Here is a 25,926-nt window from a genome sequence, read left to right on the forward strand (position 1 = left end):
CTTATTGTTCATTTCATTTTTTTTCTATCTTTTCTACGGGTTGAAACTCATTTTCATCCCGTAGAAAAGATATCTCACACTACACCAAAAGACTCTGACTAAAAACAGATTCTATCCATAAACTTTCTAAATATAAATTAAAAATCTTATTTACATTTCCTTGTTCATATTTCTGTAAACAAATTAGCTACTTGCTTCGCTTTAAATTAATTAAAAAATTAGATTTCTGCTTGGCCCTGGTCAACTCACTTTTTGACTGATTTATAATATTTATCTATATAATAATACGCCAGTTCCGTGTCTCTGCGACAGGCAAAGTGGATGTATTGTTTTTACTAAAGAAACAGCTGCGGTAACATGTCACTTTTGCTAAACTTTATTTTTATTCTGTCTTTTGTGTGCTTTTTCAAATTGATTTAAAATTTTTGTTTTAAGAAAGTCATGGTTAATTTATTTTATTGTTCTCATAAAAACTTTTGTGTAATGATGTAAAACTTTATTACACAAAAGTCACAGGTAATTAATTTTTATTATTCCCTTAATATTGGTTTTATCTATTCCCGCTTAAATGGAATTAACAACAAAATGTTTTGACGAAAAGAGCAATGCTAGGCTAAAACAAATCATGTGATAAAACAAAGTGATTTCATTAGTTAGGAATTTTATTGCATGCGAAATTAAATTTACCTTAACGGGAGCTTTGTTATAAATTGTTATACGAGTAAAGTCACAGGTAATTAACGTTGTTATTATAGTTGTCAATTTCGGTCAAAAGTGTTGCGTCTTTAAAATGAAACTGACAACAAATGATTTTGTGATAAGAAACATAGAATAAATTTTAAATGTTTTTGAGTGAATAACTCCACGGGATTTCGCTTAAAACGTTTCTTTTTCAGCCTTCTTAATAAAACTATCAACAAACTTTTTTGTGATAAGAAGCACAACAAATTTAAGTGGATTATTCCACGGGTTTAAATAACTAGTAATATTAATATTGTTATAAAACCCAATCTTCCTAATTTGTATTCTGGATCATAAAAAAGCAACTACATCTTTCATATCTGGCAAACCAGATAATTTTTCAAGCAACAGTGACAACTGGTAACATGCGTGATCGAAGCCATCGCGTTGGTTTCAAACATAAAAACACACTTTGTAAGTTGCACTTAATTCCAAATATACTGGACTATTTTGAGGCCTATAAATATGGGGGGATTCCGCCTCCCTCCAGCACAACTTGTGATCAGCTTTTCTAAATTCCATCAAACTAGGCGCATTTATAGTATGTCAAACAAGAACAAAATAGCAGTGACGTCATCAGAAGCTTGTAAATTGCTCAAAATACAACTATGTGCCTAAAATAATGAATACAATAAGCAAGTAGCAGTTGATCATACGACATACAAATACGATAGTAAATGTTGAATGTCCAAATAACTATTTCTATTTATCTAAAAAAAAATGACACATGATTGGAACTGCTTTGACAAATTGATTTCAAGACTTTTAAAACTATGTCAGCAGAATTTTTTTTTAACTGTTATTACATTTTACTGCGTAACTGCAAAATTAATGCTGGCTATTATGGGCCTCTTCTTTTTGAGCTCATTGCCAATCTCTCATTTATACCGTCTCACAGCCTTGAAAGAAGAAACATATCCCTATTGGTGTAGAAAAGACGTTTTAATGCATTTTCTGCTATCATTAAAAGGTAGTGGCAAAAACAGGACCACATGACTACATAACCAATGATGCCATGTTTTTTTGAATGTGATATGACGTTTCATCGTGTCGTTTGTCGGTTTAAAGTAATTACTTTAATAACTACAGTTCATAAAAATGCCATTAAAAAATGTTTAATGATTCTTTCTAACCGCGATACTTTTTAGTTGTCCATGTTGTTGGACAGTAGCTTGTATTTTACAACTATGATATCACTTCTATCAAGAAGATACATAAAATGGTTTATAAATATTTATGTGTGCTTTTAGTTTTGTCATATACTGAAATGTTATTCATTGAACGAAAATTGGGTGGAGATGTCATTACAGGCATTAGTTTCGATGACTGTGCGGAAGATAATACTAAAAAATGGATAAACGAAAAATGTGTGTGTATCACGGGATATGAAACTGCAATTGTTATAAAAGGAATAATCCAATGCAAAAACAGAAGTGACATCCTAAATTTTTTCGGTAAGCACAACAGTTGTATGAAGTTCTTTTGTAGCGCAAATGTAACACGATGCTTTATATTTTCGTTAAGATTCGTCAGATTGTACGATTTTCGGACATAATACATATGAAACCAGGATTGTTGCCGTTCGTAATACCTCCGATTTTTTCTTAAACGACAAACAAAACAAAGTTTTGAAACACTGCAAGTCAATAAATTCTGGAATTGACTTAATATACCCAGAAAAGAAGGAAATTCCTGCAAATTGGACTCTTTTTAACTCTAAAGATTCGCCGCCGCTTGTAAGTAAGTTTTGATTATTTTACTGTATTGATACATTTTCTGCATTCACATTGTTTATGTACAACACTTTTTGGTTTAGTTCAAATGTTTTGGTAATGCTTATCTTTCGTGAAAAAAAAAAAAAAAACAGGATACAAATAACCTTGGAAAGTTGTCTAGGAAGTTGTATATTTTTTTAAAAAATGTATGATTGGTTCTGAGTAAGATGTTGTGCTTAAATGTATTGCTAAGGCGAATATGGTTAATAATATATATATTTATACATTTATGACGTCAAGGACATGTTTTAGAGCTATTGTTATATTTTCGTATAATCAGCGAATCGTTTATATCTTTATATCGAGAACTAGTAAGATTTTTTTTTTTTTTAAAAAAAGAAAAGATTCACAGACAATTTTCAAAACTTTTTCGCGGGAGTTAATCTTTATTAAACATTTTACTTGTTTACCTTTTGACTTGTCATCACTAAAAATGATAATATTCAAGGCTATACTTGGATGGCGAGGAATGCTTAGTAAAATTAACCTATTTTATACATCCCGTGCAGTCAACAAGTATAATTTCATTCTCGAAAAATACTTTTTTCGTAAATTCGATTAAAAAAACACGTAACCAAAATGACATTGCAATAGTGTTTCAAATAAATCGACTGTGGATAAACGAACTTGTGCACCATTGCTGCCCTGTATTGCAATTGTAATTGTTGTGGAAAGACTTAGGGTATTTATAGCAAAATGCTTCAAGACTAACAGTTAAAATTAAAAATAACTACTATGTTTTATTTAAAAACAGCATCTTTAAAAATTCAATAAGGCAGGCCTTCTCTAGATAATTTTAGGCTTTCTCCTTTAAATAAATTTTAACTGACTGACTGTTCGATTGACATAGAATAATTTGAGAGCAAGCGTATACTTTTCCTGGATTGTAATTGTAATTGCTTTGGAAAGACTTCGGAGAGAATAAGGACTTTATATCGATTTGTCGGTGTGGTATATAACGACTCACTTGCGTTACGTTAGATCACAATTACAAACTGGAATAAAGAAAAATATGCTGGTTACCTGTTCAGACTTAACAATGTGTGCAAGGGAATGTGTGTTGTTGCAAAGTTTGACGAAGAAGGTACTGTTCCGAATTAATTCACTGATAAAAATGAACCCTCAACCTTACAAATTTAAAATGTCATAGCACGACATTAAATATTCTGTCATTTTCTTTAGTTGAAATTAGCCGAACAACAAAGCAATCAACAACAACAACAAAAACATCTTTAACAACTCAGAAAACATCAGTAAAAACAGCCGTATCAACAACAACAAACATAACTTCTGCACGAAGTGAAGAAAATAGCAGCTCTATTGATATACCATTATTAGTTGGTATAATAATTGCAGCATTGATTCTCATTCTTGTGGTATTGGGTATCGTGATTACAACAAGGTTACACTGGTTTATTTTCTGATAGGATTTAAATTCCCTAACTGTCAAATAAAATTCATGAATTCTCAGTGATCCACTCACCCTATTACATTACCAAATGACTAGCCACGATGACGCTTAGAAATTGTTTTTTTTTTACCTATATGATATGCTTAATCCTCTTTCATATTTTCCATTTAATAATAGAAGAAGCAACTGTAGACTTGAATACCTCCTTCAAATAAGCTAAGACGGCTAAGATACGACCAGCTTATCTAGGCGTACTTTTAAAAGTACTGCATTTTAGAGCAAAGGTATTAATCAAGGAGAAAAAGTCATTCAGAACAGTAGGGCAATAGAGTCTTTGCAACCCCTAACCAGCTATATCTGAGAGTAAGGAAGATAAGGGGTTTAAAGAACAGAGCGGATTTAAATGTAAATATATAAACGCACTAAAACTGTCATTAACATATGAGAGAGTGGTAAACACAAATGAAGCATAAAATTTTTACACTCTTTAAGACGATATTTATTTATTTTAGACGGTATAGAAAAACAAAGGTAAGTAATATTGGTTACATTACAAATTTATTTTTTGTAATTTACACCATCATCGTCCAGTAATTTTTGCTATTTCTTAGTAATTGTTATCTTTTTACTATTTCACTTTAGGACAGGAAGAAACATAAACCACAACCAATGGAGATGGGAAATCCAGAATATGAATACGTCTCTTCAACAGCTGCAAGTAAGTAAGAGCATGGTAGCAAAATAAATTGCGGATTTTTTTAAACAAATTGTTCGTTACCGTAAAAACGATGTGTGTGCATAGTCTGTATGTAAGAGATCACACAAAATGGATCAATTTTTTTATACTTTTGTTATTATCGACCCCGTCCTGTCAAAATTTTTGGAGCCTCAGGATTAAGATTCATATACATTTCGGAAGAGATCCCCTAATAGCAACATTAAATAAAGAAAGAATAGACAGTTTTCCTTCGTTAATTCAATCTTCAAGCCTTGAACGTCGCAAATAACTAAAACTAACAACAATTTGTTGTTCTGTCAAACTTTGACTTTTTCAAATATTTTAAAAGGTTTTAAAGAAATCCGCGACGGACTTCTCCGATACAGATAGTAGCATGACAAAGATGCCCTTCACCTAGAATAAATTAATGCATTAGCGTGTTTAACACCGTTGGAGGCGGAATGTTATGTGTACTAAATGACCTTGTGCAATTTTCTTTTATAAAAAAATAATACAGACGTGATTATTGTCGATATGCAGGTAATCTTTCTAAACTATTGGCTTCAGTTAATTACTCTATACAGCACTAAATCTTACTTTCAACTTATCGTATCGTTTATAAACTCAGTAGTTTAGGGAGTTTTTGCATCTTGATAACTCGAAACTCAATGAGCTTGAACTTTTCTATCCCTTAAGTGAGTTAGAAATACCGAGAGTCGCGTTTCTAAAGTAATTTTCTGTTTCAATATAATGATATTGCCAGCATAATTATGGTATGTGCAATTTTTTTTAGATGTCATAATGTCCAGTGATACAACAAACCAGACGGTAAGTTTTGTTAAAACTTTTGTTTCTCTGAAACTTTTTAATCTCCAAAGGCTGGTGTCCGCTTGAATTATATTTTCATCTGGACATATTCAGTGAATTACTTTAATCATATTAAAAGTGTGCGCACTCTAACGAGAGTATTAAATCAAAAAATACCAGCTGAAATATTTTGTTTAAATGGATTGTAAAATTGTTTCAAAATGCATTGAATTTTAAGAACGAAAACATTAATAAAACGTAAGTGTTCGCAATCTTTTTGTCTTTTTATACTTTTTGTGAAAAACGTTTCCTCGTTTGACAGTCTTTTCTTTTCGCACGCGCGTTTTCTATCAGCAAATCTTGAACTGCAACGATAATTTCTTAACAATTCTATAATTTAACCCTTAGATGCAAAGAAATTTCAGAAAAAACGCAAAATTTTCATGGTGTTTCACCGAAAATCTTTGGACATTACATCCTTGTCCCCAGGGTTTATTGCCTGTTGTCTGAGCTGCTAGCGCTTACTTGACGGCTAGCATGTTTTTCATAACCAGTATATTGGTTACTATAAATAGTGAATGATTTGGTGTTACTAGTACACCTTCTGCGGCTAGTAAAAGCAGTTTGATTGAATCTTCATGCACATGGCGAGGACGATGAATGCTGGTTGTTTATGTTTTCCAACGCTTTGCTTCACTAAGTTTTATTTCAAACCAAGTGATTATTTATTCATTCTGAAAAATATATTTTTATAGTGATGAAATTTTTTCAAAAGTATTATTTATTGAGTTATTTATCAAAATAATGTGGTAAAGTGTGAATAGATCAAGCTGATTCTGCTGAGATATACTGATATATACAATCTTAGACAAAAATATTCAGACAAGGGCAGTTTTTTTCTCATATTTAAAATATGGACAAAAGTGTCAAGCAGTCAATGCTCTGCAGCCGGCAGGCTGCAGAGTCGCTACTTTTGCACACACGTAGGACAGGCAGACAGCCTTGAAAAGTCGCTAGTCGCCTTTTCTAGCACGCCCGCCCACGGAAATATTCCACTTCGGGTCCCATGGTGGCCTCGAAATTCGTGCAAAAATGGCACATTTTAAGAGATTGGACTTAACTAAATAACATCAGAATCTCACTCCTAAAACCACTCTGATCATTGGCAAGTTCAAAATGTGTAAATCTAATATAGAAATAGCCTACGTAATTGCTTGAGGTGGTGAACTTTGAAATCAGCTGTCTTGTCTCAATGTATTTTGACTAAAATTTTAGCCGGCTACCTAGTCAACTGTCTAGCATTTATATTTTTTAAGTCAAGTACCTTTTTGGGACAAAGTGATAGGTTGTGGTATTTACCTGGCTAGCTATATTTTCAATAAGGAAACAAAAACTTTACCAAAGGCTATCAAAAAATAAAATGTTTTAAACGCCTTGTAAATGTTAAGTAACTAATATTTTATAAGCAACCCAGTTGTTGAGTCTATGTTTAAGATTTGATCAAAAATTAAGCAACTCGCCTAGCAAACTTCAGGCAGTAAATTGATGCTATGATCACTTACGTCTACCTGGCAATTTTCCCAGTAGAGCTATGCCCAACGTCTTCTCAGAAGTAACATATACAGTGTCAAGGAGCTGGTTTATATTCCTGGTACTGTGTTGTTAAGATAATTGGCGCAAAAACAACCATCTAGGAAACTTGTGAGCAGAAAAGGCTCCAGCAATATAATGCCTGACCTTAATGACATTAATCTAGTTGCTATCAACTGCTTTTTTTTTAAATTGTGTACATTTTCTTTGGTTCATACACACAAATCCCTCTTGTGGTGTTTCCATACATACAAGTTGTAATGCAATACTTTTTAAGTTTTGATTTCTTTATTTAACTTTTCTTTTATAGGCATCGCATGTGTACGAAAGACCGATTATTAAAGATAAACCACATCAACGACCGTCTGAACCGGTATACTTTGAAACCGAACCGGAATACCATGATGCAACATATGCTCAAGAAAAGTTAGAAGAATATCAAGCAACTAAACGTCCTGTTTATGCGGAGATTAACAAAAATATTTGACACAGAAACGTTTCTAGACGTGAAATAAAACGCTTCTATTAAGTTAAACTTGTATATGAAACTACAGAAACATGACTAACTGACGTTAGAATCAGCCTTTTTAACACAATTTCTGCTTTCGGCCTCTTGCGGTAAAACCTTTTAAAACGTGTAATAAAAACAGTAAATACAATTGCTCTAACAACGGACTTATTAACAGTTCTGGAGGAATGCAAATCTCTGGTTTCTAGAATTTGATTACCAAGAAATGCTTTTAATCATAATTCAGAACTAGTAAAGTTGACAAACTATAGCAATGACATTGTGGTCGAGATTGTAACATACAACAGACGATTATTCAATCAAAAAAGATTGTTTAGGTCAGGTCTGTCTTCTATTTCCTGCTCAAAGTATTTCCTGTTTCACAGTTACTCATTGGTGAACAGTTTGTCAGTAAACGTGTTTTTGTTCAATCTTTGAAAATATCCTTAATAACATTCCTGAAAGCATGTTTCATTCCAGACCACTTTTGACGAGCTTAACACTTTTATCTCCTAACATGTATAATGAAGACATTTTTGACTGGACAACATTGCGGAAGTCCTTTTTATTCTAATTGGATTTTAAAGAACCAAAAAAACTCAAATGTGTCAAGTGTGGAACCATACAATGATTACAACATTACTACTGTAGCGAACTTTTTTTAATTATTACAGGCACTACTTCATATGCTACGAACTTCTTGATATCATCGCGATTCTTTTTATTGAAGTTCTAGAATTATCGTTCGTATGTTGCAATTGGTCAAATAGCCTACGCCTAAAGCTACCAGCGCCAATTTCCGCCTATGAAAATTTTGTTTTTGGTTATTTGTGTGTTCTATAAACTAAACACAAAGCAGTCAAAAAGGTATACTTTTTAATCAAAAAAGAAATAAAGTTATCTTCTGAACAAACCGTATCAAATTTATCCTCATTTTTTGCTAATTGACGCGTCAATAAATGTACGCGAATGTGCAACTAGCGAGCTTCGTAATTTGTGAAAATACCTTCCAAAGTTTGTGTCGTTGTTGTTCTGATATATCATGATAAAAGTTTCTGTTGTTTCTGTTGTTCCGACGCATGAGCTACAAGTCCGTTAAATCATAGAAAACTTCACGGAGATTTGCTCGGGGAAGCAAAGGCGACAAAAAGATACTGCCTTTGATTTTTAGGCGTCCGTAAAACGACTTTTTTAAAGTGCGCACAAACGATATAGACATTATTTTATAAAAATCCTAAAATCTAGCTAGACTGGTCATTATTCTTACTTTTCTATTGTTTTATACAATAGACTTCTCTATTGTTTTATACAAAAAACCTATTGTTGTTGAATTCCAGCCTGATATTCTTATCTCTTATAATAATACGAAGAGTGTGTCCGTCTGTCTGTGACAGGCAAAGTGGATGTCTTTATTTTCCTTTGATGTTGCCGAAATTTCCTTTGAAGTCTCCGAAAAAGTTATATCCATTTTGCTAGCGGGTTTACTTTGTTTACATCACGTGACCAAAATGGAGCAACTCGATTTGCTGAAATAAATGTAACGGCCTTCTTTACAAAAATGGTGTCCCTCGACACCGAAAAAAGCAACGAAAACAGCAACAAGAACGGTCCCTTCGTCTTAAAAAAAGTGCAAAAAGTAATTCAGAGAAAGAAAGGTCCAAGAAGTGAAATGAGAAGTGGTAGCTAGAGCTAGAAGTAAAGTAGTTAAATTAGAAGTAAAAAATAGAAAAGGCTAGAGTTTAAAGTGGATTTGAAATCACAAACAGCAAGAACTTTGTTGTTTTTAGACGTTTAGTCTTTATGTCGCTGGAGCAAGCAGACTCGCATTTTTCAGGAAAAGCCAATTAAAAGCCTTAAATTCTTAAAGTTTTTTATTTTACCGCTTTTAACCTAGCCACCATATTTGTTTATACTTTGTTGCATAATTAATGTGTCCGCTGGGCGCGTAACTAATGTGTTTGTTCTAAAATTCAAAATGCTACATAAAGCTGTTAGCTGACTAACAAATGGAAAACTTTGGTTTGCTGAACTCACTGCTCACAGCATAAATAGCTAGCTTTAGTTTAGCTAAATGTTCCCAGTGTAAGTATATTTAACTAGGGGTTTTAGCTACTTTTAGCTAGCTAATGTTAGCCTCCAATGCCAACCCCTCTCATCCCATGCATGGCTAGCTCTAACTTATGACTTATATTGTTATTCCTATTTTTTAATTATCTATAGCTAGCTACCTTAGTTTCCAAACTTCTCTTCTTTTATGAGCACGAATTATGATGCAACAAGCTAGCTAGCTACCTACAAAATCTTTCAAAGACTTGAACTTTTGCAGGATAGTGTGATGTATTTTTATGCCAATAGAGTATAATTCTTTTCACATTTTCACAGAGGACCACGTTCAATATGACAAGTGGAATAAATTTTTTCAAAATCTAAAGCGTGTATGTTAAATTAATTTTTATTGTTTTGTTTCTTTGTATCCTGTTAAACTTTTGTCAGCCTACAGCCTACATGTAAAATGTCGGGTTATTTTTACAGAGGGTTGTAGACATTTGATTGGAAATTTACGTAGGTTTATGATTTTATTTTAATTGATGAGAGGCTAGTATGGTTGTTCGTGTTTTTGTTTGTGTTGCAAACCTTAAAATTGTGGGAAAAAGACAACATGCAATATATATACTGAAAGATATATATATTGCATGTATATACTGAAAGGAATTGGCCTCCACTGAATGCTGTTGTGTGTGCTAATGGCTTTTTCATAGTTTGTATTATAAACTTTTGTTGGGGAGAACTAAACTGTATGTGATGTCATTTTTGCTGGAAGAAAATTCCATGGTTTCACGTTCTTGTTAAAATTATAAAACTGAGGTAATAACTCTGTTTGGTGATGATGATAAATTACTAATTGTTTTGACTAAAACTTTTTTGTTTTATATATTTTCTGAAAAGCCTGATTTTTCTATAATTTGATGTGTTTCATAACCTTTTTGTGAAAAATTTATGGGCAATGCCAATATAGAACATGCTAAGTGAACTGATTTTTGTTGATTTGGGTGTGCTCCTCAAAAACCGATCTGTTTTTCATTTTGTCTTAACTTTTGTGAGGACGGACCGTATATACACTCTGTTTTCCAAACATAATATCTTTGTTGATTCAAATGTACTCCTTATTCATTTTTGACATTTACGTTTAAATTGGTTGGTAAAAGTCACTACAGATCATCATACTAAGGAAAAATTTTTTGTGTTCTTAACCTGATAATTTTTACAATTTGTGTATATTTTTGGGGAACAGGATAGTATGTAATCGAATAAATGATTTTCCAGATATGAATTTGATGTTTTTTGACACTTTATTATTATTGTTGGTGTTGTACATGATTCTATACATTATTCTGATTAGTGTTTCAAGCTCTACACATAATGATGTTTGTCGATTCAAGTTTACTCTTTGCTCATTGAATTTTTGACATTTAGATTTAAAATTGTTGGTAAAGGGCAGTACGGAACTAAAAGAGAAAATTTTGTGCTCTTAACTTGTTGATTTTTACATTTTGTGTAATTTTTGTGGGAGAGGATGGTATGCAACCGAAATGACTGATTTTTCTAGATTTAAATTTGATGTTTTCCAAACTATGGCTTTTTCATATTTTTGTATAACCTTTTAAGGGAAAGACAATATTTAAAATGTGTAAAAAACTTATTTTTTGCCTTTTTTTGAGATTAAAATACTTAGGGTTCTCAACATATAATCACTTATAAGTTGTTTATGTGTGAGATGCGTTATTTCTGACATTGTTATTATCCGTGTTCTTACTGTCAATTTTGTGAGTATTGGTGTTGTGAGTGTCGATGCTGTGAGTGTCGTTGTTTTAACTTTTTATCAACTAGATTTTGCACCTTGCAAGCTTTTTTATTTTGTGTAAGATTTGTGTGGAGGAATTAATGCGATTTGATATTTGCCTTTTTGTGTAAGATTTTGAGAATATTTTTTTGTATATGCACTGTTGACATCAGAAAAACATCTGAAAGAACCTATTTTTCCATTGTCCTTTTGCCAAAGTGGATTTCTCCACGGGCCCAATCGACTAGTCTTATATAATAATACAGAGAGTGTGTCTGTGTGTCTGTAAAAGGCAAAGTGGATGTGTTCATTTTCCTTTGATGTCGCCGAAAAAAGTTATGTCTCAAATGTTAAATTTTCTGCCGTTACGGCGCGACGTCAATATCACTGCTTTAACGTCAATATCTCAAAATTAATGAAGCCATTACAGTGCAGCTAAACTTTAAGGTCAAATATCTTGGAAACGAGGTGGTGACGTCAGTGATTTTTTATCGCGTGGGTAACTAGGGACCACCTAGGACCAATTTGGGTAAGTTTCCCAAACCTGAGTCCCCGAATCCGTTTCGGAATGGATGTCATCAAAAAACCTTTAAACCCCAATATCTCTGCAACCGTTTGTCAAAGATACATGATCCTATACATTTTTTTAATCAGCGTTTCAAGATCTATACGATAAAGGCAACAGGTTTATAAATTTCAGGTTTATTTCTTTCTGTTTTCGCTGGTCTTTGCTGACGTCAGCAAAATTTTAAAACCTTTTTAACTCCTTATGCGTACGTCGAAAACATATTATCCTGTATATTGTTTTTTAGGCGTTTACAGGCAATTGATGAACTAAGTTTCGACAATTTTTTTTGTATATGCACTGCTGATTTGTTACGTAATTAAATTCGCTATCCGCGTAGCGCTAGAACTAGCGTGTGACGTCATTAAAAAACCTTTAAATGCCAATATTTCTGCAACCGTTTGTCAAAAATACATGATCTTATAAATTTTCTTAATCAGCGTTTCAAGAAATATACGATGAAGGCGTCAAGTATATAAAATTCTAAATCTTTTTGTGTTTTTGCGGATCCATGCGGACGTCAGCAAAATTTTTAAATCCTTATATCTCGCGTTCGTCGAAAACATCCTTTACATTATTTTGATTAGTGTTTCAACCTCCACATATTACAAGAAACGGAAAAACAATTTTCGTCAATTTTTTTTATATGAACTGCTGACGTCAGCAAAAAATCAAAACAACCTATTTTCAATCGACTAGTGTATTAATAATATTAAGAAGAGGTATATTACAATTCTTATTCCGTGCGTAAATTTTTCATGCGGGTCTTAACACGAAATCAGTCACAATATAGACACGTTTGATTTTATTTGCTAAGCCGTCAGAGCCGTTACTGGTCACACTCACTTAACAAAAACTACATGTGTGTTCTGGTTAGAATTTGGAAAACTATCACAGTTAAATCTGTCTGTAGCAGACATCCCAATTAGAAGAGGAATAAGTCGGCGAGGTTTTGTCTTATATTTTTGGTCGCATTTGTGTAAAACCAATTTGTTTGCTACAGATTAGGCACGTTATACAGTATGTCTGGTAATATAGACTGTAAAGTTCATCTGATCTCAGAATCTCAGAGTTTTATCTCAATAGTAAAATCCAAAAAAAAGTTTACGTGAATGCGTTTAGAAAGGAAATTGTAACACATTGTCCCTAGTCGATATAATTTAACGATATAAACAAAGAATTAAATAATGTCGGATATGATGCAGGAAGTGACATCATATAAGTTACATTTTATATGAGCTTAAACAAAATGCCACATGTATAAATGTAAAAAAGAGACGAGAGAATATTGTACTGTCCTTGAGTCAGAAATATGCTTTCTATGCGTTTTGTTTTCCTTTTTGTAAATAGAAATAAAAGGGTTAGCATATGACGATGCAAATAGGAGAAAGTATGAAGTATATCTTCTCGTATAATGTAGGAGACTTTTCTTATTTGGAGCTTAAACGAGCGGGTCATTAGTATCAGCCATTGCTTATGATAATTTGACAAAGATATACGAAAATAATTCTAATTTGGTGCGGCAGACAAGACACGAGAAGAAAAATCTGCAATAACTATGCTTTTACCAATCATGTTAAGTTGGTGGACATGATTTTCGTGAGTTGGAAGTTACAACAAAGCATAAAAAAAAGTATATCAAAAATGAAATATAAAAATGTACATGGAAAATACAAAATATAAACTTATACGTACATTGTAGTTATCTCTTGTGTACAGACTAAAAATTGATGGAAGCACTTTAAAAGTCAATTTTCTCTTCAAAATACACAATGCAACCGCTTGGTTTGACTTCTCGTTGTGAGTACGCACAAAGGCAGGAAAATCGATACAAGTAGAGAACGTGATACTTTATGGAACTTTAAAGAATAGTGTTACGGGAACAATAACCTCGTCACAAATACAAAGCAATATTTTATCCAACATATACACAACAATTTCTTTTATGGTAATCAGAAGATAATAAATTTCATATTTATTTTAACTAATATTTTTCTTCAAACATTTGTTACTCTTGTAATTCTTTCTTGTTTATCCGTATCTCCTATAATATATCAAGAAATACGTTAATTTGTCAAGCTTAACATATCAAAACAATTCTTAAATTCCCGCTTACATTTTTGATCGTAAGTTATTACCCTCCAATTTAAGATAGTCCATGATATACTACATTTAAGGGTGTTCTGTTTCGTGCCAAAACATGCTATAATTACCGTTGTCTAGACCGGAATTAAAGGGAACAACTAGCTAATTAATCCTTTGACAAGGAAATATCGGACCGAATATCGTGTTAAAGAAGCTTTAATTCACATTACTAAGATAAATGATGACTGGAGAAGCTATGTGCAAAACTTTACCTAACGGGAAACAGCACTGTACAAAAATGTTGCAACAAAACTGTGCAAGTATCTGGATTCATTTTTCAACATTATTCCCCAAAGAACAAACTATCAACATATTAGGCAAGAGTATTTATTTAAGTTATTTGATTGGTTGTTTTTATTGCTCTTCATTGTTAACCTTCCACTTCTTACATGACGGAAATTACAATGTCGTATTTTCAGTGTGTGTTTTTCAATAATTATGCATTTTGCATCAAGTAAGGCATCCATTTACTTGTTTTGTCAAAATATATGGCTGTATGAACCCAGCTTGATCATTTTTATCATTTTTGGCATAAATTTTACGTAAATAATAATATTCTTAATTATCATTAGCTGCAAAATATTTCCAACTAATTGGCTAAGAGAAGAGACATAAATATCTTATATTTTACATGTAACATATGTTCGCGCAATAAGTCTGGGTAGTAAGAGAAAAGTTTTAAAGAAAAGATATTTTGGAAATTAGGCTCTCATCATATATGTAAACAAAGATTTTTTTTTTATTTCGTCTATTGTAGACGAGCACAACTTAAAAAATATCACAACTTTAAAAATATATCCCATATTTCCATATCTCGAAATTGAGTATTCACACGTAAATTTTTGCGGTTTTAATTTCACACGTGTTTTTTTGCGCGTTATGTTCACTTACTTGCTATATTTGCAATTCCGCATATCCTGATTCTGCATTTACTATCCCTACCGGTTGTAATATGTTTTTCTTTTTCTAAATATATAAAGGGAAACAGTTTGATTGCAAATAAAAAGAATTTTAACAAATTTTTGTTCTTTTTTGTTTGAAAAAGGTGACACACAAGAAAATGTAGGAAAAATTCCAATTGATTTTTGTTTTTATTAAATTCATGTTAGTTATGTATCTACATTTATTGACATTGATACGCACTTGAAATCCATTTTTTAATCTTGTACTTATATCATATGGCATAGAGTGTGTTGTTAAACTTATCTATGTGTTTCACCTTGTACCCTTACGACGATTTTAAGCAACTGTACAAAGCAATCTAAGTTGTGCTAATTTACCTTTGCTCTCTGATGCAATCTAAACAGGAATTTTAATATGAAAATTAAAGACAGACAGACAGACAGACAGACAGACAGACAGACAGACAGACAGACAGACAGACAGACAGACAGACAGACAGACAGACAGACAGACAGACAGACAGACAGACAGACAGACAGACAGACAGACAGACAGACAGACAGACAGACAGACAGACAGACAGACAGACAGACAGACAGACAGACAGACAGACAGACAGACAGACAGACAGACAGACAGACAGACAGACAGACAGACAGACAGACAGACAGACAGACAGACAGACAGACAGACAGACAGACAGACAGACAGACAGACAGACAGACAGACAGACAGACAGACAGACAGGCAGACAGACAGACAGACAGACAGACAGACAGACAGACAGACAGACAGACAGACAGACAGACAGACAGACAGACAGACAGACAGACAGACAGACAGACAGACAGACAGACAGACAGACAGACAGACAGACAGACAGACAGACAGACAGACAGACAGACAGACAGACAGACAGACAGACAGACAGACAGACAGACAGACAGACAGACAGACAGACAGACAGACAGACAGACAGACAGACAGACAGACAGACAGACAGACAGACAGACAGACAGACAGACAGACAGACAGACAGACAGACAGACAGACAGACAGACAGACAGACAGACACACAGACACACAGACAGACAGACAGACACACACACAGACAGACACACAGACACACAGACAGACACACAGACACACAGACAGAAAGAAAGAAATAGAACAAGCTACCTTGTTATGAAAACAATCATAATTGAAAGAATGATGAAAATAATTACATCTGGAAGAATACTGAGTAACAGCATTTCATTACTCAAGTTAATGGAGTTATACGGAGACTGCGTGACAGCTTTGGTGGATGGATAGTTTCTTGACAAAGTGTAAGCTAACATGCAAAGTAATAACAATGAAATTGAAGTTATAATTTCACACGTGTGTTTTTGCAGAAAAAAGTATATATATGTGTCTAATTTTTAATTATTGATTGGTTGTCTTTAGAGTAGCTGAAACAACTATGCAACCCTAAGGCTAAAGGCATATTGAACTTCAAGTTTTATTAGCGTAAGCTTCTTACTTAGGTTCGTACAGAATTAGCACAGTGTGTGTTTACTTTAAGGTCTAGACACATCTCTCGCCTTCGATTTTTGAATTCCATATGAATAATTCATAAAAAGCGGTCTTTCACAATTCAGGGGGTAAAATTACCAAAATTTTTAAACATATAATAAAATATCAGCCCTGGCCCACGTTTTATCTATTTTGGCCAGTTCGGCGCGCTCCAGGTAAATACGTCACACGCGACATATTATTTCAGCCTCGTTTTAATGCCTATCATCCGCCATCCATATAAACAATCGAAGCGAAAGACCGCATGCTTTTTTTGTAAACAAGAATGAGATATTGTTCAGTTGGTGTTAGGAAAGAAAACAAATAATTATTTAATTATTTTATAGAAATTAGTTCCAAATAAGAATTTTTTGTCAAAATTTTAGTTGATTTTTAATCGGACAGTACCTTTAAGCCTTTCATACATGCAACGACATGTTTTTGTCTTCTCACAAAATGTTTTTGCTTCTTCCCGGAGTCCCACTAGTTCCATACAAAGAAGAACGAGAAAGCGATATGATCGAAAAATACCTCTTCCAGTAACTTTTGCTACAATGCAAATTCCGTTGCAGATATTGTTTATTCTGATTAAGTAGCCAGCGTATTTGGCCGTTATCAATTTTAACTTCACCTATGATATTAATACGAAAGCTATATCCATCTGGCATCAGCAAAGTCGAATGTATTTTCTACAATTTTTCTTAAACACGCGTATAAAACATTCTTTATAAAAATGTTGTGTATTTTTAAAAAGTTTTGTTTACTTTTTATAATTGGTCAGAACAAATCACGTGATAAAATGAACTAATTTGAGCAAAGAATTTTGATATTGTATTCTAATTTCCTGTGAAGAGTTTTTAAACCATTTGCAAGCAACGTCACGGGTAGTTAAACATTTGTTATTGATGTTGTTGATTTCGTTTAAAACGTTTTATTTGCAGCCTTTAAATGAAATTAACAAAAAACTATTTTGCAATAAAAAGTACTTTAAATTTTAAAAAACTTATGTGGCCTTTCCATGGTTATAAATGAATAGTCTATTGATACTATCCAGAAACTAGTTATTCTAACACGTGGAAATGTCTACTTGAATAACTTAAAATAATAATTTAAAATCTGTTAAACTTGTCGCCAAAGGATTTGTTGTTAGCTTCATGAAATAAAGGTGGGTTTTCTTACTACTACATTTTCCGCTCTAGTAGAAAAAGCTCGGGAGCACTTTGCTTTTGAGTTCTAACTTATGGCAGCGAGAAAAGAAGACGTAAGAGAAAACAACAACTTAAAAAGATGAGGAAACTTTTTCAGGAAAGAGGGAACAGTTATTATAATGTTAGGTGATGAATTTAACTACCAATATTCCCCCAACAAGTAGTTCATTTTTGGGTTTGCCAGGAAAATTTAAAAGGAATCTTTAAAATTCATAACTTTTAGTTTCTACTAACACTAAACACTTATTTCTGATGTTGCTACTTTAATAAAAACGCATGCTGTTTTTGCTACTAATTTTCATAAATAAATGGATTGGCTACTTGTTTACATTTCTTTGAATTTCATTGGTTAAAAAACTCGAGAGAAAAAATACGCACTAAAAAAGTTAGTACGTCGAATCAACGGTCATTCTACTTCATTGCGCATGCTTGTAAAAAAACGTTCTCGAGGCGTATGGAAAGTTACCTTAAAACTAAATAAAATATTTTAAACGAAACAGTGACAACAATGATCAATTAATTTCCCGTGGCTTTGCTTTTCCCGTGGCACATTAAAATACCATAGCAAAATTCCTAGCTTATGAAATTATTTTATTTTAACAGGGTATATAATTTTAATTTGGGAATGGGAAAAAAATAATGAGTACCCTACCATCATATACTAAAGAAATTTGTTATGGAGAAGCAAATACTAAATAAATTTGTTATGGCTGAGCTGTAAGATTTCTTTTTTAATAATAAATCACTTAGAAGTCCAAAAAAAATAACAAACCCAATTGATTACAATGACTGCACACAAACAAGTCACCGGACAGAGACATAAGAAAAGCGTGTTAATAACAAAGGGTTTGTAACTTCACTTACGTACGGATAATCGTTTGAAGATTGAAAAGTCCAGTTGATAGAAATGACTTGTTTTTGCGGATATAATAATTCAATTTTGGTACCGTGTTTCCCTAGACACTTTTCTAATACTTTCTGTTTCTTGTTTAGAATAAAAACACCATCACCACGAACAACAACAATCCTGGTTTCATCTGTACTATGTCCAAATATGGTACAGCGTGACGAATCTAAATCGGCATATTGTTACCATTTATAAAAGTGATTTCTAAATAGAAGTAAGATACAAAGTTGTACTTACCATATGATTTTAAAATTTCACTTCTGTTTTTACATTTCACCTTATTCTCCACAACAATTGCTGTTTCATATCCTCTTCCACATGTACATATATCTTTTTCCCATTCTGTGTTTTCACTTATCTTACATTCATCTTTACTTATATTTGTAATGACATCTCCGTATAATTTTCTTTCTATGAATATCGTTTCAACACATTCGATAATCAGCAAGGCTGCAAATATATGCTGATAAAACATGACCATTGTTCGCGTAAAAAATATTATATTTGTTTAAAACGGGTTTCAATCCAACAAAATGAAAGAAAGGAAAGTATCACCACTAAGTAGAACTATTAAGCTTTCTTTATTAAAATTTAACTTAATCTCTCGTTATTAATCATACTTATACCAGTACGCTTTTTTTTGGCAGAAGAATCATTAGCATATTTAAATTTGTGCAGCAATTGGTAAAGTAATGGTTCTTGTAAACATCAGAAGTCTTAGCAATCCAACTGGGCGGAGGGTTTTTTTTGACTGGACATCCTTGCAATCCGTCTCCTAAGAGTTTAGACGTGGTTTTGCCACCTTAAATAACTGTTTAACAGGTTAAACCCTGTTGCTGAAATTTGGAAGAAATATGATGCACCACATCGCAGAAAAATCGAAAATAAAGTTTCTATTCGGTTCAACCAATCAGAAACGGGGAAGAATGTATTTCTTAACGACGAAGGAGAGCTATTAAAACTCCACAGTGAGTCACAGAAACGTACATGTTAAGTGATTACGCTTCAACAAGACTGAACATATTTACGGTTTTATTAGGGGAGTTTTCTGATCTATGTATATGCTTTATCACCTAAACAGATTTGACTAAAAAACCAATCTTGATATTAAACTTAGAACCGAGCTAAACATCAGTGATACTAATAACCTGGTTGCCGTTAAAAGACATGCAACATCACCACAAGTGAAAACAAAGCTGGGTAAACAGCGAGTTAAATCACAAGTAATTGAGCGTTGGAGTTGAAGTTGAGCGCGCAAGTCTAGGTGAAACGACCAGAACATCACTGCAGCAGAAAGAACAAAACTTCTTCCAGGAACGTTTTAAAGGTCCCAGTTGTGTCAAATTACTTCTATAGACAATGGCTAATAAACTTTTGAGACTTTTTAACTTGTTTTAAAAACTTACTATTTAAGTTTTATACATTTGATTTACATCAACATAGGGGCAAAAATAACAATCACACATCCAAATATATACTTGGAGCTGTAATTCATTATATCCGCGTTAATAAAATTCATACTTAGTTAATATTTTTTCGACGTTCGTCATTTTAAAATTCTGAAAAGAGATTCTAGTATTTGTTGACGACTGACTTTCTAAAGTGCATCTGATCTCATCACCTAACTTAAACTCCCGCTACGATTACTTCTTTTTCGCTTTTTGTCCACAAAGCTCCTTCCTGCCAAAATTGCTTAATATAAATTAGTTTAAGGAAAGGTATCTAAGGCGAGGTGTTTAAATATACACGTTTGAAATGTAAAACAAAACAAGAAAGCTTAGACGTTTTACCAGTCATGCTGTCCCTAAAAGGTTCTCAAAACACTAGAAAAATTGAGTTAATTTAATGTGTCCAACGTCTGATCCACGGAAAGCGTAAAGAAAATTGCTGGATTTTTTTTTCGCTTGTTAAGATTCGGCTTACAGATAACTTTATATAGTCTGTCGTTTTCTGAGCATACCAAACAAAAATCTCTCGCAAAAACAAACAAAAACCCACACCACACAGGAAACAATCCTTTTTCACTATTCTACTACCCTAACACCAGAGAGAAGAGGAAAGGGTACTGGTAACAAGGTTGAACATTGGAAATAGTTTTCGTGAAAACTGTATTGGAAATGCCGCTATATACAAATCCCTCCTTTAATTTCGTCTTAGGTTGCGCGAAAGATGTTGCTTGTTGTGAAATAAATCACTGCACGAACGTAAAATTTGCAAGAGGAAAAGAAGGAATACTGGTGTAATAATAGCAATTCTTGATAAAATATCGATATTTTTAAGAGTGTTTTATTATATTTAATCTGTGATTATAGTCATGATAGATAGGCCACCTGTTTTGATTCACCTAGAAGTTACGGTAACTTCCTTAAGGGGAGAAGATTTTATTTCTGTATAGTCTTGTATAGTCTTGATAAATGTTTACAACATTTCCAGAACAATGAGAGTATTTTCAGGCGAAATGAAACTCATTTTAGTGCTTCTTTCAATTTCATTTTCTCTCAAAATATTCATGTAAACATGATCTGACCAAAACTGTTATTGCGCATGCGCACAAAGTTATGGTGATTGTGCAGCTCACGATGCTTCGATGCGAAAAAGTTTAACGCATAAAGAAAGGAAAAGTTATCACTATACAATGCTTGAAAATAGATAAATCAGTCATAAAACAACCAATTTAACACAAAATATATATTTTTCTAACAACGTGCTTTTTTCAAAAAATTAAAGTTTTGTAGAGCTGAATAAGAGCTTTGCAATCACATATTTTTTAATCAACAAAAATTTTACCAGGGAAAGTATTCGACGAAAAAAAGCTGGAGGGGTGAATTTGTATCATTTTTTTCTTCTTTTGGGATTTTTTCATAAAAGTTATAGTATCATTATTTTATAGATGATTGAATTGGCTTTCAAAAAATATATAGTTATTTAGTTTCACACGAATTTGCGAAATTATTATGTACCCAGTAAATATTATATATCAATCCCTATTATTCGCTATTTGCTACAAAGTGAAAGAGTGAAATTCTATTCAACATGATGTAGAAGATAGAACACTGACTCCAAAAGAATAACTCAAGCTTGGTTGCGTAAATAGTTGAAAATTTAAAATTTAACCATTTGACATATAACATTTTTTTATTTGAGTTTCACAAAAATAAATACCGGCAAAATGTTTCACAAAAAGTTGTCCACAAAATTTATACCGACGGAATGTGGATAATTTTTCCAAGTCGCGAAAATATCTACAAGCGAATATTAAGATACGCTGAGTTAATACTCAGCATAAGAACTTAACTGGCTACAAATATTAGTTTTCCAAGATTATCAGACGTCGTCTATAAAGTTTCTTAAAATTTCCTAAAGTTACTCTACAAAGAAGTTCGCTATTTTATCGTGAATTTACCTACCCTATAACTGAACAGTTAATATACTTTCACCTAATTTTTCACCTTTTCACCTTTCACCTCAGCTAATTAACTATACATTACTATTGTATGGAGCTGAAAGCTACACGTCATTGGTGGAAAAACATTTTCGTTTCGTTAAAAAGCAGCTGAAGGTTGCAAAGTGTGAAATATCATTAGCTAGCTACTGCATTTAGAGTCAGACAACGAAAGTTACAGTGCTTCATTATAACTTTGCTGGATCTTCCATGTCAGCTATAGCTATATCTATTCAAGATTTTTATGTAGACAACAAAATAATGGTAGTGGGCTCACCGAAAATGAATTCTCGTATTCGAAGTAACACAGGCAAAAACAACTTTTAATTCCCAGAATTGAGTTGTAGAACACTGCCCACCTATACGTGGGGGTAAAAAAGACCAGAAGATTTGTCGAAACAAATCATTTGTGAAAAAGAATAACGTGATGGGATTACATACATTAAGTCAAAACTAAATTACCAGTAACTTTCTGAATGACTTTCTGCAAAAAGATAAATCTACAGGTTTGCTTGTCCAATATTTACCGCATTTCGTGGTCGCTCTACTGCGACTACCACTTCACGAGACAGGCGTATTAAGGCATTATTATTTATAAACTTTAAACATCGGTTAGATTGTTTAAATATTTTACAAATTTTCGTTTTTTCCAAAGAAACTAAAATCTAAAGCTTAAATAAAAGGCTTTACCAAAGTTAAAAATTGCAAAGGCCATATAGAATAGCTTACGACAAAATAAATGTTCTTATTTCATAAATATGTTTCGTTTGTATACCATATTCGCCAACACGCCAACACGCCGCCATTTTTTATAATTATGTCTTGACTATCTGCCTCTTCGTGGTCAAACTTGCTTTAAATAAAAGGCTGCGTTACATTTTATTTTCAATATCGTTTGTTCAGCCACCTATCAACGAAGCAATGAAATTTTGCATCCTTTAACAAACACTCATCATACTTTGTTTCGCAGTATGACTGAATTATCTCTTTAATAATAGACGTTGTCAGTCTGTGTGTCCGCGAAAGCGGCGTTCCGTAACGGAAACACGAAATCTTTAAAATGCGCATGAATATCAAATGCGATATATTTTTATCCACTTTGTTGCGACGGGTAAATTTAAAGGACGAGCGAACGCGACGGGCGACCCCGTGGATTTTTCCACGGGTTAACGACTAGTATTATTATATTACATTATTATCATTTTCATTACTTTAATGAAGAATATGACTCGTGCAGAAAATGGACACAAATCCAATTTATTTAATGAAATATGCGTATAATCATTATTATTTGAAATTTTTTACCCAGAGTAGCGTCTTCAGGTTTTATTGGTTAAGTAAAAACGACGAATTAAATGCAGTTTGTAAGGATGGTACCCCATATATTTTTTATTACATTATAAAATCAAAATACAGTGTAAGCTTTAATACTATATTTTTTCGACATTTCAAGTGGATTCGTAAATTCCTTAGACACGTCCAGTGTGCAAGTTTTAGAAGAGGTCACCTTAACTTAACGAATTGCGTTCTTGAACAATAAAAAGAGTAAAAAGAAAATCCCTTTAGAAAGTGAAAATTGTCTACGTGCGTAATTTCAGATAATAAAGTTTTAGTTCAGAGGAGTCTCAATCATTCTTGGTGACTGTAAGAGAAAGCAAAAGCAAATAGAAAAATTATGCAAAAATCCAACTATAGAGCAGAACAAAGCGAATTATAATATATTATATACACACGCGCCATTCTGATTAATTATAAATATTTCAAAAACACAAGTTCAGGTAGCGAAAAAAAAGTAGAGCAGAATAGGGTTAAAATACATTTAAAATACATTTTAAAATACATTTTAAAATACATTTAATTCAGTCTTACAATGCCAAAATTTGAATTATTAAACAGTAAAAAAACTCAATGAAAAATTAAAAACTTACAATATGCGTAATTCCAAAAAAATGAAGTTTTTGTTCAAAAGCGTCTCAGTGATTTTTTATTAATGTTACACTTCTGGGTGATAGTAAAGAAAAACAAAAACAAGATTGACGCAGAACCCAAATATAGAGGAGAACAAAGCAAGTTAAAATATGCATTATTTACACACTCGTCAGTCTAATTAATTATAAACAGTTTAAAACGAAAGTTAAACAAGTTATAAAGAAGCGCAATAAAAAAACACAATAGGGTTAAAAGTACATATATTAATATTTAAACTATTACAACCACTATCCAACTTAAATAATACAGATGTAAAAATTACTCTAATATTTTTGTTTTCTTTCCCGGTTAATCCTTCTTGTCGGGAATGAAATTTATTCAAGTTTACCTCAATGTAACAACTTTTTTTTGGTTTTATTGCATACTAAATATAGTACACTTGACAAGTAGGTTAAGACCATTTATTTAAAATAAACAAAATACCGTTAAAAAGGCGCGCTTTATAGATTTGGAATTTGTAATCAAAATCTTTTGGTCCACATCTTTAGAAAATTCTAAAGACTATAATGAACTACTAACGCGTTGTATTCTGAATCCCACTTCACCTTCACGAAACAAGAGCACACACAACCTCAAAATAGTTCAGGCAACTTTGAATCTGACGGTTTATTTTAAGTCAAAGGTTGTAGGCAACTTTTGAATTTGATCAACTCACGCTCATGAAAATGTCAATAATACTTTCTCGGTTATAGGAAGGCCGGTTGCGAGTTTATCTTCATTAAAATAAAACCATAACATGAAGTTTTATCAGTACTAATAAATTATTCATCCAATGCTTATTTCGTTTATAAAATACCTGCGCAAGCATGTGACACAATATGATAACGTGTACCTTAAGTGATCGGTGACGATGAAAATTTACGTATTTGTCACAAAGCAGACAAAGAATTTATAAACTGTAATGCAGATAGATGCCACTACACGAAATCAAATAAAGCAGTAACATTAAGGTGAGCTTATTGATTGATTGATTGTTTGTTTGTTTGTTTGTTTTTTTATTTGTTTGTTTGTTTGTTTGTTTGTGTAAACCGCATTTATTAGACTGCACCCATAAAGCATGCTTAATGGGAATAAAGGAGAGGTCTGAGCATACATGTATCAATGTGTACAGTTGAAGAAGATTATAATATTTACTGATGGTTAACTCGTTAAAAATCAGCGGTTTCACTCCTCGAATATATTCTGCGTGTCATTTATCCACGCATCTGTACCACAAAATACCAATACAACTACTATTTTACACACGACATCATATAGTCTTGCAAAACAACCTTTGTGGCTTGCATTTGAAACATGATCTTTTTACTTCGCTGTTAACAAAACTTTCCAGCGTCAATTTGCATAAAAAGAAAATAGGAGATTATTGAATTTATTTCCAACTTTCAAGAACAGTATTCATTGTCTTTATTGAGAAGACTTTTTTTGTTTTATAATACACACGTTAGATGAAGAAATGTTAGATCTAACTACCTTTGTAACAAATGCTTTCAATCTCGCTAATTTTCATTCTTTGATTTTGTCTCTTAACAGATAGAGACTTTGTAAATAAAATAACCTTTATGTTAGATCACTAACTGTTGTAACAAATGCAATCATCGTTGAGATAAAAAAATCTAAAAAAAAATTTATCATTCTTTCAAACAATTTAAGCACTCGTTGTGAACAAAAAACAACCAAGGTTAGCTAATGTTTATACAGGAAGGGTACTTTATTATTAGGAGCAATTGTATTCGGTATCGGATCCATTTTACACCTTTACCGTCTTCTCCCAGGTAGAAGGTTCTTTGACACCTCTTTAAAAGCTCTTTTCATGTTGTTGCAC

The 25,926-nt window shown here is 32.6% G+C and overlaps 2 protein-coding genes across 5 annotated transcripts; one reads left to right on the top strand and one right to left on the bottom strand.

The window, feature by feature from the left end:
* The first annotated feature begins 1,907 nt into the window (after positions 1 to 1,907).
* Positions 1,908 to 7,641, top strand: LOC130649397 (uncharacterized). Its single transcript, XM_057455668.1, has 8 exons — positions 1,908 to 2,195; positions 2,266 to 2,477; positions 3,498 to 3,600; positions 3,699 to 3,918; positions 4,440 to 4,458; positions 4,570 to 4,645; positions 5,439 to 5,473; positions 7,353 to 7,641. Exons 1-8 carry the CDS (start codon positions 1,961 to 1,963, stop codon positions 7,527 to 7,529), a joined length of 1,077 nt encoding a protein of 358 aa, XP_057311651.1. The 5' UTR covers positions 1,908 to 1,960; the 3' UTR covers positions 7,530 to 7,641.
* A 5,872-nt stretch (positions 7,642 to 13,513) lies between these two features.
* LOC130649137 (uncharacterized) lies at positions 13,514 to 24,501 on the bottom strand. Of its 4 annotated transcripts, none has more exons than XM_057455361.1 (7): positions 18,911 to 24,501; positions 18,631 to 18,839; positions 17,090 to 17,189; positions 16,231 to 16,337; positions 15,382 to 15,400; positions 14,993 to 15,067; positions 13,514 to 14,000 (listed from the first exon to the last, which is right to left on the bottom strand). In XM_057455361.1, the coding sequence occupies exons 1-7, from the start codon at positions 19,152 to 19,154 to the stop codon at positions 13,954 to 13,956; spliced, it is 801 nt and encodes a 266-aa protein (XP_057311344.1). In that variant the 5' UTR covers positions 19,155 to 24,501; the 3' UTR covers positions 13,514 to 13,953. The 4 variants fall into 4 exon arrangements, with proteins under 4 accessions (XP_057311344.1, XP_057311340.1, XP_057311345.1 ...); XM_057455357.1 differs by having other exon boundaries at positions 16,967 to 17,189; positions 18,911 to 24,498; XM_057455362.1 differs by having other exon boundaries at positions 16,184 to 16,337; positions 18,911 to 24,493.
* Between the last annotated feature and the right edge of the window lie 1,425 nt (positions 24,502 to 25,926).

Source organism: Hydractinia symbiolongicarpus, chromosome 7 (genome assembly GCF_029227915.1).
Source record: "Hydractinia symbiolongicarpus strain clone_291-10 chromosome 7, HSymV2.1, whole genome shotgun sequence".
Lineage (NCBI taxonomy): Eukaryota > Metazoa > Cnidaria > Hydrozoa > Anthoathecata > Hydractiniidae > Hydractinia > Hydractinia symbiolongicarpus.

Coding starts and splice junctions, on each gene's coding strand:
- LOC130649397 (XM_057455668.1), top strand. CDS start 1,961: ATGGTTTATAAATATTTATGTGTGCTTTTAGTTTTGTCATATACTGAA. Junction 3,601..3,698: donor TGCAAAGTTTGACGAAGAAG/GTACTGTTCCGA, acceptor CATTTTCTTTAG/TTGAAATTAGCCGAACAACA. Junction 5,474..7,352: donor GTGATACAACAAACCAGACG/GTAAGTTTTGTT, acceptor TTTCTTTTATAG/GCATCGCATGTGTACGAAAG.
- LOC130649137 (XM_057455357.1), bottom strand. CDS start 19,154: ATGGTCATGTTTTATCAGCATATATTTGCAGCCTTGCTGATTATCGAA. Junction 18,840..18,910: donor TGAAATTTTAAAATCATATG/GTAAGTACAACT, acceptor ATGCCGATTTAG/ATTCGTCACGCTGTACCATA. Junction 17,190..18,630: donor CTTCAAACGATTATCCGTAC/GTAAGTGAAGTT, acceptor TTAATATCATAG/GTGAAGTTAAAATTGATAAC.